This window comes from Chiloscyllium plagiosum, unplaced genomic scaffold (assembly GCF_037043375.1).
Source record: "Chiloscyllium plagiosum isolate Xiang-an unplaced genomic scaffold, Cpla_swu_hap1 HiC_scaffold_14, whole genome shotgun sequence".
Lineage (NCBI taxonomy): Eukaryota > Metazoa > Chordata > Chondrichthyes > Orectolobiformes > Hemiscylliidae > Chiloscyllium > Chiloscyllium plagiosum.
In genome coordinates, this window is record NW_028270152.1 from 12020820 (window position 1) to 12038653 (window position 17834).

General features: G+C 41.9%; 1 protein-coding gene across 3 annotated transcripts in view; it reads left to right on the forward strand.

The window, feature by feature from the left end:
- Positions 1-325: 325 nt before the first annotated feature.
- The window catches only part of dalrd3 (DALR anticodon binding domain containing 3), a 36624-nt gene continuing 19115 nt past the window's right edge, over positions 326-17834 (forward strand). For 2 of the 3 annotated variants that reach the window (XM_043707628.2, XM_043707629.2), the window contains exons 1-6: positions 326-530; positions 9461-9762; positions 11252-11547; positions 15623-15675; positions 16616-16732; positions 17401-17471. In XM_043707628.2, coding sequence (XP_043563563.2) covers positions 339-530; positions 9461-9762; positions 11252-11547; positions 15623-15675; positions 16616-16732; positions 17401-17471 — 1031 coding nt within the window. In that variant the 5' untranslated portion in view covers positions 326-338. Of the gene's footprint in view, positions 531-553; positions 877-9460; positions 9763-11251; positions 11548-15622; positions 15676-16615; positions 16733-17400; positions 17472-17834 lie in introns of those variants that run through there. The other variant, XM_043707631.2, reaches the window with a different exon arrangement.

Consider the following 17834-nt stretch of genomic DNA (forward strand, 5'->3'; position numbering starts at 1 on the left):
TGAGATTATTTGTGTACATAGTTGAAAAAGGACTTTTTTAATCGTTTTTTGAGATTATTTCTAATTCTGGGGTTTTATTGTTTCACATCCTTCCTATAGGTCAGAACTGCATAACTCCATGTGTGACTACTTAAAAAGAGATGTTTTCTTTTTATAGCGGAGGCAGGAATTTGGGGTTATTTCTGACTCCAGGGTTTAATTTCAATGTTTGAAGCCTCTTGTATCTGTGCAGTGGGACCACGCAGGTTGCTATGACAACCAGCCCCGCCAGAACCGGAAGTTGCCGGGTGACCCGGAAGCGGTACACCGCCTCCTCACGGGGCTGAGGGTCCGTTGTGATGGAGACCGCGGCCTTCGCTCCGGAGTTCAGCCTCGCCACCTGCTCGGCCGCACTGGAGGCGGCGCTGCGGGGCCCGGGCCGCGCCCCTGACGGCCGGGTCTGGTTCAAGGAGAGCAGCGGGCGCAACCTGAAATGCCGGGACTGGATAGCGCCTCGAGCGGCCCTCAGCAAACTTTACCCGCGGGGCCAGGTGGGGCGAGAGGAACTAGGCCGCGAGCCTGGGGGGGGGAAAGGGTAAAAAAAAATCTCATCGCCCCCACCCCCGCAAAAAAAACACACAAAATCCACTTTGACCAAAAATAAGATGAGGCAACACTCTTGCATCCAAAGGCAAAGGGCGAGTTGGAGCTGGGATTATTTCCACTGGAGTCAGAGAGTTCACTAAATGAAGATTTTCAGAGATTCACTTCGATATGATCAGGAGCTTGGATGTCAGCAGAATGCCTGCAAATCGATTGGTGGTAGAGGGGCCGAGTGGGCTGCTCGTGTTCCCAAGACTGTTTTCCTCCGGGCGGGGAGAGGCTTTGGATAAGGGGGTAATTGATTTCAAATCGTCCAAGAGAGTGAGAAGTGCCAGGAGAAATTCGCTTGAGCACACTTTGTAAATCCAGGAAGCATGCTGTGGCTGCCTGGCTCACATTGATCCGGATATCTGTATGGCCCAGCTCGCATTGATCAGGATATCTGCATGATCTGGCTCACATTGATCAGGATAACTGTATGGCCTAACTCCCATTGATCAGGATATCTGCATGATCTGGCTCACATTGATCAGGATATCTGTATGGCCTAGCTCACATTGATCAGGATATCTGTATGGCCTAACTCTCATTGATCAGGATATCTGCATGATCTGGCTCACATTGATCAGGATATCTGTATGGCCTAGCTCACATTGATCAGGATAACTGTATGGCCTAGCGCACATTGATCAGGATAACTGTATGGCCTAACTCTCATTGATCAGGATATCTGCATGATCTGGCTCACATTGATCAGGATATCTGTATGGCCTAGCTCACATTGATCAGGATATCTGCATGATCTGGCTTACATTGATCAGGATAACTGTATGGCCTAACTCACATTGATCAGGATATCTGCATGATCTGGCTCACATTGATCAGGATATCTGTATGGCCTAGCTCACATTGATCAGGATAACTGTATGGCCTAACTCTCATTGATCAGGATATCTGCATGATCTGGCTCACATTGATCAGGATATCTGTATGGCCTAGCTCACATTGATCAGGATAACTGTATGGCCTAGCGCACATTGATCAGGATAACTGTATGGCCTAACGCTCATTGATCAGGATAACTGGCCTAAACTCGCATTGATCAGGATATCTGTATGGCCTAGCTCACATTGATCAGGATATCTGCATGATCTGGCTCACATTGATCAGGATATCTGTATGGCCTAGCTCACATTGATCAGGATATCTGCATGATCTGGCTCACATTGATCAGGATATCTGTATGGCCTAGCTCACATTGATCAGGATAACTGTATGGCCTAGCGCACATTGATCAGGATAACTGTATGGCCTAACTCTCATTGATCAGGATATCTGCATGATCTGGCTCACATTGATCAGGATATCTGTATGGCCTAGCTCACATTGATCAGGATAACTGTATGGCCTAACGCTCATTGATCAGGATAACTGGCCTAAACTCGCATTGATCAGGATATCTGTATGGCCTAGCTCACATTGATCAGGATATCTGCATGATCTGGCTCACATTGATCAGGATAACTGTATGGCCTAACTCTCATTGATCAGGATATCTGCATGATCTGGCTCACATTGATCAGGATATCTGTATGGCCTAGCTCACATTGATCAGGATAACTGTATGGCCTAGCGCACATTGATCAGGATAACTGTATGGCCTAACGCCCATTGATCAGGATAACTGGCCTAAACTCGCATTGATCAGGATAACTGTATGGCCTAACTCTCATTGATCGGGATATCTGCATGATCTGGCTCACATTGATCAGGATATCTGTATGGCCTAGCTCACATTGATCAGGATAACTGTATGGCCTAGCTCACGTTGATCAGGATATCTGTATGGCCTAGCTCACGTTGATCAGGATATCTGTATGGCCTAGCACACATTGATCAGGATATCTGTATGGCCTGGCTCACACTAATCAGAATATCTGTATGACATTGTCCATATTGATCAGGGAGAAAGTGAGGACTGCAAATGCTGGAGATCAGAGCTGAAAATGTGTTGCTGGAAAAGCGCAGCAGGTCAGACAGCATCCAAGGAGCAGGAAAATCGACGTTTCGGGCATGAGCCCTTCTTCAGATTCCTGAAAAAGGGCTCATGCCCGAAACGTCGATTCTCCTGCTCCTTGGATGCTGCCTGACCTGCTGTGCTTTTCCAGCAACACATTTTCAGCTCTGATCTCCAGCATCTGCAGTCCTCACTTTCTCCTAGAAGATTTTAACCTACTGCGAATCCTATTGCAAGGATGCCTTCCTTGAAGAAGCTTTCTTCCTCCCTCTACAAGGATTTCAGTGAGTCCCTCTCTCACTGCACACCCCAGGTTTCCTGAAGAAGGGCTCATGCCCGAAACATCGATTCTCCTGTTCCTTGAATGCTGCCTGACTTGCTGCGCTTTTCCAGCAACACATTTTCAGCCCCCATATTGATCAGGATATCTGTATGGCCTGGCCCATATTGATCAGGATATCTACATGGCCTGGCTCACATTGATCAGGGTATCTGTAGGGCTTGGCGCATATTGATCAGTGTGATTTAGCTCACATTGATCAGAGTATCTGCATGGCCTGGCTGACTGGTCCAGTTTCTAGCAACCCCTGTCATTCAGCATTTTGACTTGGGCTAGATTTCTCTCTGTCATTTTCTGATCTGGGTACCATTTAGAGATTTGTTGAGGGGCTGGGTGCGTAGAGTAAACTACTTGCAGACACTGAGCATAAGCTGTATAACTAAAAGTCCTTTGTCACTCTGCCAATCCAACTGATTGAAAATCAGAATTTGACACCCCCATCACTCTACCACCCATTTCAATAACTGACCACTGGGTAGAACTGTGTCATTTGGCTCCTAATTATGGGTTTACCCATAGTGCATGGAATGCAGCTGTTCAAGGAGGCAACTTGTCACTAATATAAGGATATTAACTTAGGTTCAGACTTATTGCTAAGGGGAGCCTTTGAGGGTGGAAAATAATCATATGGCATGTGGCATTGCTTCAGCTAGTTCTGTTGCTGGGAAATTGGAACATACTGGTCACCTGAGTTTTTTACAGTGTTTTTGGCATTGAAATATGTTGTTTACTAATGTATTTGAGGCAGAAACTATTTTAAAAATTAAAGTTTGTGTATATGGGTGACATATGAAGATACAGCAAACATGAGAGACAAGAATTAATTTTAGATTGTGCTGTCAAAGAGTAACTAGACTTCTGATCTTTTCAGTAGACCAGCTTTCTATTAGAATACGTGATGTTTGCTGTTGCAAGTACAAAATAAGTGGTGATCATTATTCACATAACTCAGTACCCTTCTCTTTAAGACATCTCCAATACAGTAGATGAATATGTCCCAATCAAAATTGTACATGTTATTGACAGTACAATTTTGTTTTAGTGCCTCACCATATTTAATGAGTGGTTTAGACAGCAGCAGTATCATCGACATGTATGTTCAGCGTCTGTGATGGAAAGCAGTTGGACAAGTTATTTTTCTTGAGGGTAGTCTTATAGGTTTTTTTATAGGGTTTAAGTGATACCTTTGGCAAATGTTGGTAAAAATATTACTTGTTGAAGATGCTCCCATTGGCTCATTAGTTATATACACATCCCATTATGATATGAACCCTGTTTATCCAGAAGTCCATTAGATGATCCACTTCAGCCTCCTCCTTCAGCTGCCAGCTCTACTGATGTCAGCCTTCAGCCAATTTGATTAATTTTCCATGATATTAAGAAACTGTTGAAAACACTGAATACTCAAAGACAATAGGCCTGAACAGCATCCCCACTGTAGTGCCACAGAACTGTGCTGCAAAGCTAGCAGCACCCCACATCGAACTATTGTGATTTAGTTCCAGCACTGTCAACTACTTGTTAATGTGGAAAACTGTTCAGGTATGTCCCACACAGAAAATGAAGAAAAATCAAACTATCTCCATCTACTGCAAATCAGAGATGTTCATGACAGTGCTGTCATGTGGCATATATACTCAGCAACTGCTGACCAGAGCTCACTAGGTTTCGTTGGGATAAGTCAGTTCCAGACCTCATTACAGCTTATCAGAACATAAGAGCTTAATTCCAGAGGTGAGCTGTGATTGACTGCCCTTCATCATATCATGGCAACATTTGATTAAGTGTGACTTCAAAGCAAAATTACAGACAGTGGAAATGATTAGTTGGGATAATATCTAAACACAAAGGCAGATGGTTGTTGGAGACAACAGTAATTGTATTATAATTGTTTTATCACTGGACTGTTAATTCAGAGACCTAGATAATGATCTGGGGATGGAGATTGAATCCTGCCACCGCAAATGGTGAATTTTGAATTCAATAACAAAAAGTCTGGAATTAAAAGTCTAATGGTGACCATGAGTCCATTGTCGATTGTTGGAAAAACCCATCTGGTTCATTCATGTCTTTTAGGGAAGGAAGCTGGTTTACATGTGCCCTCAGACCTGCAGTAATGAGGTTGATAAATGACGGAGAGAGAAATCTGGCCCAGCCAATGATGCCCTCATCCTATGAATGAATAAAAAAAAGACAGTTATCTCAATCCCAGAGTATTTCTGCAAGAGTTCCTTAGGATAGAATCCTGGGTCCAACCAACTAGCTGCTCAATCAGTGGCCTTCCCTCCAACATATGGCCAGAAAGGGTGTCACTCTGTGCAGTGTTCAACCTTTCAGAAGTTTACAACTTCTTAGAAACTAAGTAGCTGACAATGATTGGGTCCCGGATACTACCTTGAGTAAGTCCTGCATAATACTGTGAGCAGTTTTGATCTTATCTAAGGAGGCATTGGAGGCAGTCTGGAAAAGGCTTGTGTGGTTGATCCCAGGGATGGAGGGACTGTCTTAACAGCAGAGATTGAGTAGTTTGGGCCTGTACTTGTTGGATTTTAGAAGAATGAGAGGTGACCTTATTGAAACACAAGATACTTAGGGGAGGTTAGAGAGTGTATGTGGAAAGTTTGTTTTCCCTGTGGGAGAGTTGAGGACCAGAAGACATAATCTCCAGAATAAGGGGTGGGCGTTTGAGGCAGTGATGAGGAATCTGTGGCATTCTTTACTGCAGGCTGTAGAAGCTGGCTCATTAATTATCTTCAAGCTGAGATCGACACATTTTTAATTGGTCAGCAAATCAAGGGCTATGGGGAAAAGGCAGGAAAGTAGAGTTGAGGATTATCAGTTGAGCCATGATCTCATTGCATGGCAGAGCAAATTTGAAGGGCTCAATAGCCTACACTTTATGATCATTGACCTGGGACTAAGAACATTGGTTTTCAAGAAACCACAACCCAGATTCCTCATTCATGAATAATAAGCAGAGAAGGAGAAGGTACCATTTTTGATCCTTCAATTAAATTAACTGATTAGAGCACAAAAAATAGGAGCAAGATTAGACCATTCTGCCCATCGAAACTGCTCAGCCATTCAGAACAAACATGGCTGATCTTCAGCATCAACTCCACATTTCTGCCTGCTTCCCACATCTCTTGTGATGTCCTGAGAGACGAAGACCTATCTAGTTAAGCCTCAAATATATTCAATGATGGAATATCCACAATCCTCTGGGGTAAAGGATTCCAAAGATTCACAACCCTTTGAATGAAGAAGTTTTACCTCAATTCCACCCTAATATGTCAGTCCCTTGAAATTGTGCCCCATGTTCTAAATTCCCTAGCTAGCAGGAACAAACTCTCTGTATCGTGTCTCAATCCTCTTGAGCATCTTGCATATTTCAGTGAGATTGCCTCTCATTTTTCTTAACTCCAGAAAATACAGACCCACTTTGCTAAGTGTCTTATTATCAGCTTATGGGATGAGGGTTGTTCTGTGTTCTGAAGCTTTACTGTACTGCCTTCAATCCTACGTCCTTCCTTTATTTAGAGAACAACAAGAACAGATCACCACATTCCACCATACTCTGATGTTCTTTCAATAAAAGCAGTTTGTTTTAGTCATGTCTTGCTAAACCTGCTTGGTCACTGAATGTTCCTTGTATGGTTATATCCAAGTCCCTCTGAACATCAACATTTACACGTTTCACTTATAAAAATGTTTTCCCTTTCTATTCCGTATTTCCAAAGTAATTTGAGGGCTGTAATTAAATTACCTGCCACCACAGGTTAAGAAAAGGGGAGGAATAAAGAAATCAAGGTTCCTACTATTGCATACTGTCCAATGGCTCCTGTAGATAACTGAGCATGTATATATAGACTTTGGGTGAGAATGTATGCCAGGTAGTCACAGGAAGGCTACCTCTTCTATGTTCAGGCAAACAATGTTTTTCACTTGAAAGGTTGGCATGCGGAAGGTAATGGAGGGTTTAGTTTGGTATCAGGCATTGCACCACAGCTTGAATAGATGCTTTTCAATCAAGAAACTGCACTGAGACAAGAAGTGGGAATAGAAACATAGCTCCTGGCAGTGAATCAGCAAGGACTGGATAGAAGAGGTTAACCAGCTTTCACTGAGTTTGCCACTCGGCAAGTTAGAAAACACCTGGGACTGTTTCAGGCACTTGTGAATCATACAAATTGTCAGATTGTTAGAAAACCTATTACAGTCAGTTCACAAGAATGTTTTGCAAGTTTACTGAATATTCTCACGTTTTAATTTCAAAAGAAAATTGGATGGCCAGTAGAGGGAAATAAACTTGCAAAGTGATAGGAATAGATTGGAAGAATGTGACTGGGTTTCTCCACATGAGTCAACACGGATTCAATGGGCCAAATGGTTTTCAGTGTCGTGATAACTATTGACTCTGACAACCACCACGGCAAAGTAATCAAAGATTGTTCTGCTAAAGGGTGCAATAGTGTATCAAAATGAAATCACAGTTGGCAATGTAAGTTCAATTCAGGTTTTATCAGATACAAATGAGCATTTGATAATAATGCAGGCATTAATTTCTCTAAACTCAGGGAATTTTGTGCTGCAGGTGTTTTCAACAGCACTTTTGACCAAGGGAATACAGTTAGATTGAGTTCCAGCAATGTGCTTTTTGACAACAAAGCATAACTTCTCATTTTAAAGAAACAAACAAACCAAGAGATTAAATCATTTCTGTCACATCCCCATTGCAAAAAACCTCTCTGGTCATCTGCAGTGAACCTGGAGAATACTGAATGTCATTTGCTGGCAATTTAGCCACTGGGTGATAAAACAGACGAGCAAGAATCACTGCAAATCTTGGAGTGGTTTGTCACATACATGTCTCTGGGTCAAAAGGTTCAAGTCCATCTGAGGTTTGAAGATATAAGTCAAGGCTGATAACTTCATTGCGAGATGAGAGTGCTGCATTGTTGGATGCGTTGTCTTTTGGATGAGGTGCTAATTTGAGTGCACCTCTGCTTCTGGGAGAGTCTAAAAATTCCATGGCTGCATTTTGAACAAGAGTTTTATACAATCATAGTGGGGATGAATAGCTAAGGTCTTTTTCTCAGGTAGGAAATCCAAAACTGGTTCCAGAGGAAGTGGTGGAGGCTGGTATAATTACAACATTTAAAAAACATCTGGATGGGTACATGAATAGGAAGGGCTTAGATGGGTATGGGCCAAATGCTCGCAAACAGGATTGGGGCGGCATGATGGCTCAGTGGTTAGCACTGCTGCCTTACAGCACCAGGGTCCCAGGTTTGATTCCAGCCTCGGGCATCTGTCCGGGTGGGTTTCCTTCCACAGTCCAAAGATGTGCAGGTCAGGTGAATTGCCCATAGTGTTAGGTGTATTAGAGGGAAATGAGTCTTCAGTGGGTTGGTGTGGACTGGTTGGGCCAAAGGGCCTATTTCCACACTGTAGGGAATCTGATATCTGGTTGACACATCCAAGTTGGATAACTGAGTTCTCCCTGGTGCCCTAGCCAATATATATTCTTCTATCAACATCATTGCTATTTATGGGAATGTATTGTGCCAATTGCTACCATGTTTCCTGCATTGTAATAGTGATTACATTTCAAAAGTATTTCAAAGTTGTTTGAGATTTTCGATAACTGTGAAAGGCACTAATACACATGCAAACCCTCCTTTGTGATTAGGAACAAGAACACCAGCCGATCATCCATACTTGCACCTTTTCTCCATCCCCTGCACCTAGCATAGTTCTTATATCTGATCTTGCCTTCCCAATAGAAAACAGCATCAGAGCAAAAGAATCACATCTGCCAAGTGAAGTGCACTTACCAAAATCAACCATATGGTGGATCCCAAAGCAAACACAGGGCCATACAGCCACTTGTTTTAGCAATATTTGAAAGGGAGTGCGGTTCAAATATTTTCTTCTTTAAAAAAAAATGTAGTGATGTCAGCCCTGTTTCACACCAAATTATGTTCACACGTCACTCCTATGATTGCTGACCTGCACGTTCTCCAGTTAATCTGCAACATCTTGATTTTAAAATGTTCAAAAAAATCCTTATTTTCAAATCCATTACCTCCTTTTTGTCATTGTAATCTGTTCTGGCTGTGAAACCCTCGACAATGACTACAATTCTGAATTCTTGCACATCCCCTCAATTGTAAACCATTCCACCACTGGTGGTCATTCCCTCAGGTTGATAGACCCTAAACTCTGAAATTGCCTTCCTAAATCTTTCTTGTTTCTGCTAAAATTCTCCTTATATCCTCTTTCCTTGCCCATCAACCCAAATTTCCCTACGTGGTCAAATTATGGCATCAAATTTAGCCTGATTGAGCCTAAGAGACAAAGCAGAGCTTTGCCCTAACCTTTATTCAAGCTTTCAGCTCAACTTTCCTGATGCCAGATAGAAGCTGGACTGCTCAGCATGTTTCTGATTGTCTGTTCAAATTGTTATCCCTTCAGATTCAAAATAATTATAAATAACCAAAGTCTTCAAATGCTTTCAGGTTCCCGAAGACCTCATAGAAAGGTTGTTGTCAGAGTACCGCCACCGTCTCTACATTCAGAGCTGCAAGCAAACAGGCAATGGGCTGGTGCTTCTTCTGGACCATCCTGCCCTTTTCACACAAGTCCTGGGCAACATCCTTCTCTATACAAGACCTCTGAAAGTTTTGTCAACAAAGAAGAAATGTGTGATTCTTAACTGTGCACCTTTACAGGGGAATAAAGGACCTGAATCACTTACAGTTAGTCACTTACGAGCTATCTTACTGGTGGACCACCTGGCCATAGTGTTAAGGCAACAAGGGTAAGTTTTACTTCAATCACCTTCTCAATATGCTCACTTACAATGGACTCGTCTCCCAAAAGCTTCCGTTCTGCAAAACTTAATAGCGATTGATTGTACCCTACAAGGCAAGCATTGGCACTAATATTTAAAAATACTGTCACCTTCCATGTTATGTCAAAATATTAAGTAATGCAACCATTATGATTATTAATCCATTTAAACAGCTTAATTCATTTTTAACATTGTTAATGACTGGATTGAAATACAACAAAAATTATTTGCAAACATCTTAAACCAAAGAAAATGCAATTGCAGAGCTCTTGAAACTCCTTTTTGTTAATCAATCCACAGAATCTGACAAAGCTCGAGGACTGTCAGTGTCAAAAACCTGAATGTCAAGGAATTGGTGCATTCAGGAGCGGGGAAGGAAATCAGATATTTTGTGACCCATTCATATCTAAATCATCCTTTGCCTCTAGTTCTGTTCCCTTTCATTTACAGTTATACAGTGTGCAAGTTTGAGACTCTTTTAATCCCTGCAGGAGCTTTAAACAACATATTTAATCCACCAACAATTCTGTTCATTTCTACATCTACAATATCGTCTGCATCCAAGATCTTTGTTGTCACTGCTTCTGGCCTTCTCTTGCTGGCTTCCCAAATCTCATTCTACACAAACATCAGAATTTGAAATACTGATTTGCAAACTGCCTTTACCTAATCTGCTTTTGCAACCCCTACTATTTTTTACCTGCTCATACTCTGGTTCTTTGCATCTTGTCTCCTGTACAGCCCTATCCCTTTGCAGTGATTCTCAGGCATGAGACATTCATCTCTCACCCCAATTATTTGGAATTCTTTCCTCCCAACCTCTCCAACCAACGATTCTGGATGTTTGCTAACATCTTCAAATAAAGGCCAACGTTGGGTCTGATGTAGTTTTTTTTTGACACTGCTAATGTTTGCTTTTCTGATGTACATTTAATTACAGGTTCTATATAAATGTTTGCTCTTGTCCCAGTTTATATAAAACTGATTGGAGTCAATTATATGTGTTGTTGTAGTTCTGGGATTCAGTGCTTTTGATTAGGACGGTGGCTCAATGGTTAGCACTACTGCCTCATAGCGCCAGGAACCCAAGTTTGATTCCACCCTTGGGCAACTGTCTGCATGGAGTTTGCACATTCTCCTCTTGTCTGTGTGGGTTTCCTCCGGGTGCTCCGGTTTCTTCCCAGCGTGTGCAGGTTAGCTGGATTGGCTATGTTAACTTGCCCATAGTGTCCAGGGTTGTGTAGGTTGGGTAGATTAGCAATGGGAAATGCAGGGTTACAGGGGTGGGTTTGGGTGGGGTGCTCTTCGGAGCTTGGTGTGGACTCAATGGGCTAAGTGGTCTGTTTCTGCACTGTAAGGATTCTATGAAAAGTGACCAATAATATTTTGTGTTGGTACAGCCTATGTATTTTTGGTGCTTGAATTTCTTACTTCTAAACAACCTTTATTTCTTTAGCTGGGATGTGCATGTAACACCAAATCTTCCTCTAAGAACCTCTGTCGGCAACTTTCTGAAATTATTGAGAGTCACTTGGCCATGCACCCAACAAACCACATCCAACGAGGAAACAGTTTCCAGCTACAAGGAGATTCTGTCAGAGTCAATTTATACACAGCTCGGGAAGGATAAGGCTTCTTCAAACCACGCGCAGCATATACTGCCAAAAGATGCTTTGTTCAAGGTGCATTTAAAACAGTTTGTGAAGGACAAAGAGCTAGAAGGTTATGATGCCAACTTGGATATGGCTTTGGGTATGTTCTGAAATTACTCTTTAAAAAAACCGACATGTATTAGAGTTCCGCTGCTTTGTTTTTTTCCTAAAATGAGAACATAACAATGAGTGGGAACAGAATAGCATGAAAACCTCTTTGCCTCTGAATAATAGAAATTGAAAGATAGCCTTTGCAAATATTGATTTCATATGCAAAGTGCAATATCCTAAAAATGGCAGTTAAAAAGCAGTATTAAAAAACAATCAGGCATTATTCAGCTTACAGTTTATAAGCTATTGAATCACCTAATGGATAATTTGAACATGGAGTGATGCAAATTTCACTATATGCAAAAATAGAGTGAGACTAATCTACAAATATTGAACTGGAGGCACCCAAGTATCAAAACCTAGGGAATGTTTTTCAGAAATGTTTTTTTGAAACTCATCCATGGGATTTGGGTATCATAGAACATAGAACATTACAGTGCAGTACAGGCCCTTCGGCCCTTGATGTTGCGCCCCCTGTCATACTAATCTGAAGCCCATCCCACCAAACTATTCCATGTACGTCCATATGCCTGTCCAATGACGACTTAAGTGCACTTAAACTTGGCGAATCTACTACCGATGCAGGCAAAGCATTCCATACCCTTACTACTCTCTGAGTAAAGAAACTATCTCTGACATCTGTCTTATACCTATCTCCCCTCACTTTAAAGTTGTGTCCCCTCGTGTTTGTCGTTCCCATACTTGGAAAAAGGCTCTCCCTGTCCACCCTATCTAACCCTCTGATTATCTTGTATGTCTCTATTAAGTCACCTCTCAACCTTCTTCTCTCTAACGAGAATAGCCTCAAGGCCCTCAGCCTTTCCTCATAAGACATTCCTTCCATATCAGGCAACATCCTAGTAAATCTCCTCTGCACCCTTTCCAAAGCTTCCACATCCTTCTTATAATGCGGTGACCAGAACTGTACACAATACTCCAAGTGTGGCCGTACCAGAGCTTTGTACAGCTGCAGCATAACCTCCTGGTTCCGGAACTCAAAACCTCTATTAATAAAGGCCAAAACACTGCATGCCTTCTTAACAACCCTGTCAATCTGGGGTGGCAACTTTCAAGGATCTGTGTACATGGACACCGAGATCTCTCTGTTCATCTGCACTCCCAAGAATCTTACCATTGGCCCAATACTTTGCATTCCGATTACTCCGTCCAAAGTGTATCACCTCACACTTGTCCACATTAAACTCCATTTGCCACCTCTCAGCCCAGCTCTGCATCCTATCTATGTCTCTCTGCAACCTACTACATCCTTCGTCACTATCCATAACTCCACCGACCTTAGTGTCATCTGCAAATTTACAACCCACCCTTCTAAGCCCTCATCCAGGTCATTCATAAAAATGACGAACAGCAGTGGACCCAACACTGACCCTTGCGGTACGCCGCTAGTAACTGGACACCAAGATGAACATGTTCCATCAACTACAACCCTCTGTTTTCTTTCAGCAAGCCAATTCCTGATCCAAACTGCTATGTCTCCCACAATCCCATTCCTCCACATTTTGTATAATAGCCTACTGTGGGGAACCTTATCACTGGCATTTATTGCCCATCTTCAATTGCCCTTGTATAAGAATTCCAGATGAAGAGACACTTTTTAATGTGGGACAGCATGAACACAGATTCATAGAGATATACAGCACGGAAACAGACCCTTCGGGTCAACTCATCCATGCCACCCAGATATTCTAACCTAATCTAGTCCCATTTGCCAGCCCCTGTCCCTCTAAAACCTGCTTATTGATATACCCATCCAGATGCCTTTTAAATGTTGTAATTGTACCAGCCTCACCACTTCCTCTGGCAGCACATTCCAAAAATGCACCACTCTCTGCATGAAAACGTTGCCCTTTAGGTCCCTTTTATATCATTCCCTCTAACCCTGAACCTATGCCCTCCAGTTCTGGACTCCCCCACCCCAGGGAAAATACTTTGTCTGTTTATCCTATCCCTGCCCTTCATTTTATAAACTTCTATAAGGTCACCCCTCAGCCTCTGACACTTGAGGGAAAATAGCCCCAGCCTATTCAGCCTCTACCAATAGCCCAAATCCTCCAAACCTGGCAACATCCTTGTAAATCTTTTTATAACCCTTTCAAGTTTCATAACATCTTTCTGATAGGAAGGAGACCAGAATTGCACGTAATATTCAAAAAGTGGCATAGCCAACATTGGAAAGAGTCATGATATGAAGGTGCCTGTGTTGGACTGGTGTGGATAAACTCAGAAGTCACAAGCTTTCGGAGTACTGCTCCTTTGTCCGATGAGGTGACTTCAAATAAACCTGTTGGACTATAACCAGGTGTCATGTGACTCCTGACATTGGAAAGAGATCAGTTTGTCAAGTAGCTAAAGTCTTAGAGGTTGTCTTTTAAAACCTGAGAGTGTTGAGGAGAAATAGAGAGAGAATAAGAAAGAGAAAAAGAAGAACTGGATGAGGCAAAAGAGTTGCAGGTTTTTTTGATCTTGGGAAAGAGAAAACGGTATGATTTTAAATGCACCAAGGATATGCAAATAGAATTGTGTTACTTGAAGCTCAGTAGGAACAGAAAGGGGAAGGTGGAGCAACCTTTCCATTCCAGAGCAACCATTCCAGAGCAACCTGGAATGAGCAGATCACCTTATGAAGAAAGTCTTGACTGGAGACTCAGAGGTGGAAATCCAGATCTAACCTTCCAACTTGGCACTGCCCTCATGACCTGTCCAACCTGTGCATCTTCCTTTCCACCTATCTGCTTCACCATCTGCTCCGACCTATCACCTTCATCTAACTATCACATTCCCAGCTACCTTCCCCCAGCTCCACCCCCATCTCATTTATCTCTCTACCCCCTTGGCTCACAAGCCTCATTCCTGATGAAGGGTTATGTCCAAAGGGTTATGTCAATTCTCCTGCTCCTCAGATGCTGCCTGACCTGCTGTGCTTTTCCAGCACCACACTCTTGACACTGGAGATTCAAAGGTGTCTTAACTGAAAAGTATAAGATCCTGAGGGGACTTGATTGGTTGAATATTGAAGGAATGATTGCTTGTGTGGGAGAATCTAGAATTAGCAGTCATAGTTTAAAAATAAGGGGTTGCCCATTTAAGACAGAGATAAGAAACAATTTTTCATTCAGAGGATTGTCTTTGGAATTTCCTCCCTCAAAGGGCAACAGATGTAGAACCTTGAAATATTTTTAAGGCAGAGGTAGATATCAAGGGGATGGAAGATTATTGGGAATCTGCAGGAAAGTAGAGGTGAGGTTAAATTCAGATCAGCCATGATCTTATTGAATGGCAGGATAGGATCAAAGGGCTGAGTGGCCTACAGTTTCTTATTCTGTGTTCATATATAGTAAATTAAACAAACACAGCTGCTACAAGAAGCTAGATGCAAGAGAAGATTAGACAACAAGCCTTTACATTTTCTCAGGTACCGATTAAATCTAAATACAAATCTGGAGTGCACATTTCATTCAATTCATTTATTACTTTAATAATAGCACCAATATGAACAAGCACAGCGACATAAAGCGATCCAATTTATTCACACAGAATAAGTGTAGAACCAACAGGGAGTCGTTTTTAAGATTAATTTATGATTATGGCAACATATACTGAATGAGGTGGCACAGTGGCACAGTGGTTAGCATTGCTGCCTTATAGCATTAGGAACCCTGGTTCAATTCCAGCCTTAGACAGCTATCTGTCTGTAGTGTTTGCTCATTCTCCCTGCCTCTGTGAGGGTTTCTGCTAGGTGCTCTGGTTTTCTCCCACAATCCAAAGATGTGCAGGTTTGGCAAGTTAGCTATGCTAAATTGCCCTGTAGTGTACAGGCTAGGTAGATTAGCCCCAGTAAATGTGGGGATAGGGTAGTGTGTCTGGGTGGGATGCTGTTTGGATGGTTGGTGCAGACTTGTTGGGCTGAATGTCCTCTTGTTACACTGTAGGGATTCTAATCACTTAAAAGCAAAAGTATATCTTTCTTTCTGTATTCAAACTCAGAAAGATACATGTTGCACTGTCAAATGTTAACTCATATAAAATGATTCTTCTTTGTACAGTGAAGGAGGAAGCACTGAGACAGATTGCAGAGCTTCAACACATAGTCAAAGAGGTCAGTGAAAGCATAGCTTATTGTAATGGAAAAGACTCTGTTCCCTCATTGAATCCTGTTCTAAGCGACAAATCTGCATCCTGAGGGATGTCAGTCGACATAATAAAGCTTTTTCCATTGATTCAGTGTTAGCCTCAGAACAGTGTCATTGTAAAGTTTCACCTTTCTGAACTAGTTCTCCCAGTGGGTGTTTTAGTAACATTGCCATGTATTTTAAATTCTGTTTAGTTTTGAGCTGTCAGATAACAGAGGGATGTATTAATTCTGCAAACAGATGACAAATGAGTCTGTAAAATGCTCAAAGTGGTAGTGCAACTCACCAAACCTTTTTGATTAGATGTGGTATCTGGCATTGTGGAACAGGGGACTAGATTTGTTACAATAAAATATTATTTAGCATTAAACTGGGTGGGAAACATGTTTCTGGTAATTGCCAAAAGATGCAGGAACAAGGTAGGTTTTTTTGAACAAAGCTGATGATTTATGGAGATCTGGATTGCACTATCTGAAAGGATGGGGGAAGTAGATTCAAGAACAACTTTCAAAAAGGAATTGGAGACATTCTTAGATGTGGAATTCATTGCCACGGAGCGCAGTGGAGGCTGGGATGTTAAATGTCTTCAAGGCAGAGATTGATAAATTCATAATCTCACAAGGAATTAAGGGATACATGGAGAGAGTGGGTAAGTGGCGTTGAAATGCCAATCAGCCATGAATGAATAGTAGAGTGGACTCAATAGGCTGAATGGCCTTACTTCCACTGCTATTTCTTATGGTTCTTAAAAGGGAAAGGTTTGCAGGGCTTTAAGGAATAAATGGATAGCTCTTTTAGAGAGCTAGTACGGTCATGATGGCCAAATAGCCTCGTCTCTCACCTGATTAACACAATTTCAAATGTAAATATGTTTTGAAAAGTCAGCAGATTGTTTTGGTATCTTAGGAGAATACTGAGGAGTGTCTGGTGATCCATGTGGTGGGCTGTGAAGAGGAATTTCAGCAGCAGAAGATTGACCTTCTTTGGCAAATCCTGAACACCGGCCGAGATCGAGTGACTCAGGTTAGTTTGACAAATAGGCCAGGTTCTCATTGAATAGCACAATCAACTCAAGAGGCTGGATGGCCAACTCTTAATTTTCAGATACAAGAATAACCCATGGAGGATTTCCATTAGAACACTGAGCTCTTTTGCTACAATTAGAATTCTCAGTCGAAATCCAAAAATTGCGTCTGTTCCATCCTCTCTTGTTGTTTATTCCAGTTATTTGCATAGTTCCTTCAAGAGTTTGAGTTGCACCTTTTTGTTTTAACCTATCAAATTAGACAGTGGCTGAAGATCAAAAGTGATCTTTGCAGATGTACGGACCCAATTTTCAAAGCACCGGGATAAATTTGAACTGAGTGGGGGAGCCTCAAAAAATTATTTAACTTCCATAATTACCAGGACAGAAATTTAAACAATTTCAAAACTTCATTCACACCCTTTTCTCTCCCAAAAGCCAATGAACAGTTGGATGTATAAAAAAGGCCCTAATGTCAATTCTATTCGGAGGCCAGCTAGTTGCAACTTCATAGTTAGGTATTGAAGGACCTTGGCTGTGGTGCATGCATCAGCACACTGCCACCTTCAGACTATGATTTGTGGAGCGCAGAATTATTAATTATTATGTAATTAACTGGCATGTTGAATTCCAGAATATTTATAGTGCATTTCTCTTTCATCCACAGAAGCACCTCGTGTGTGGGTCAGTGAAAGTAATTGGCGAAAACTCTCACATCAATGCTGTACAGTATTTCCAGTAAGTCACCTTAGCAGCTGATCTCAACACAAAAGAAAGATGTTAAAATGCATGCAGTTTTCTACCATTATTTTTTATTTAATGCAAGCATCAGCTTCCATCGAAAAGCACATAGCTCCTGTATAGCATTAAAAATTATCCAGTTGTTATAAAAAAGTGTCATGTTGAAATTGAAGTGTTGACTCACTTTCTCTGTCTACAGAAGCTCCCGTACCTGCTGAGGTTCTCCAGCACTTTGTTTTTATTTCAACTCTCCTACTTCCGCAGTGCTTTGCTTTTATGAAACTTATCCGCGATACTTAGTCCTTTAACCCTGAGTGAACACTTTACATATTGAGATATGCCCCCAAAATTTCACTGTGC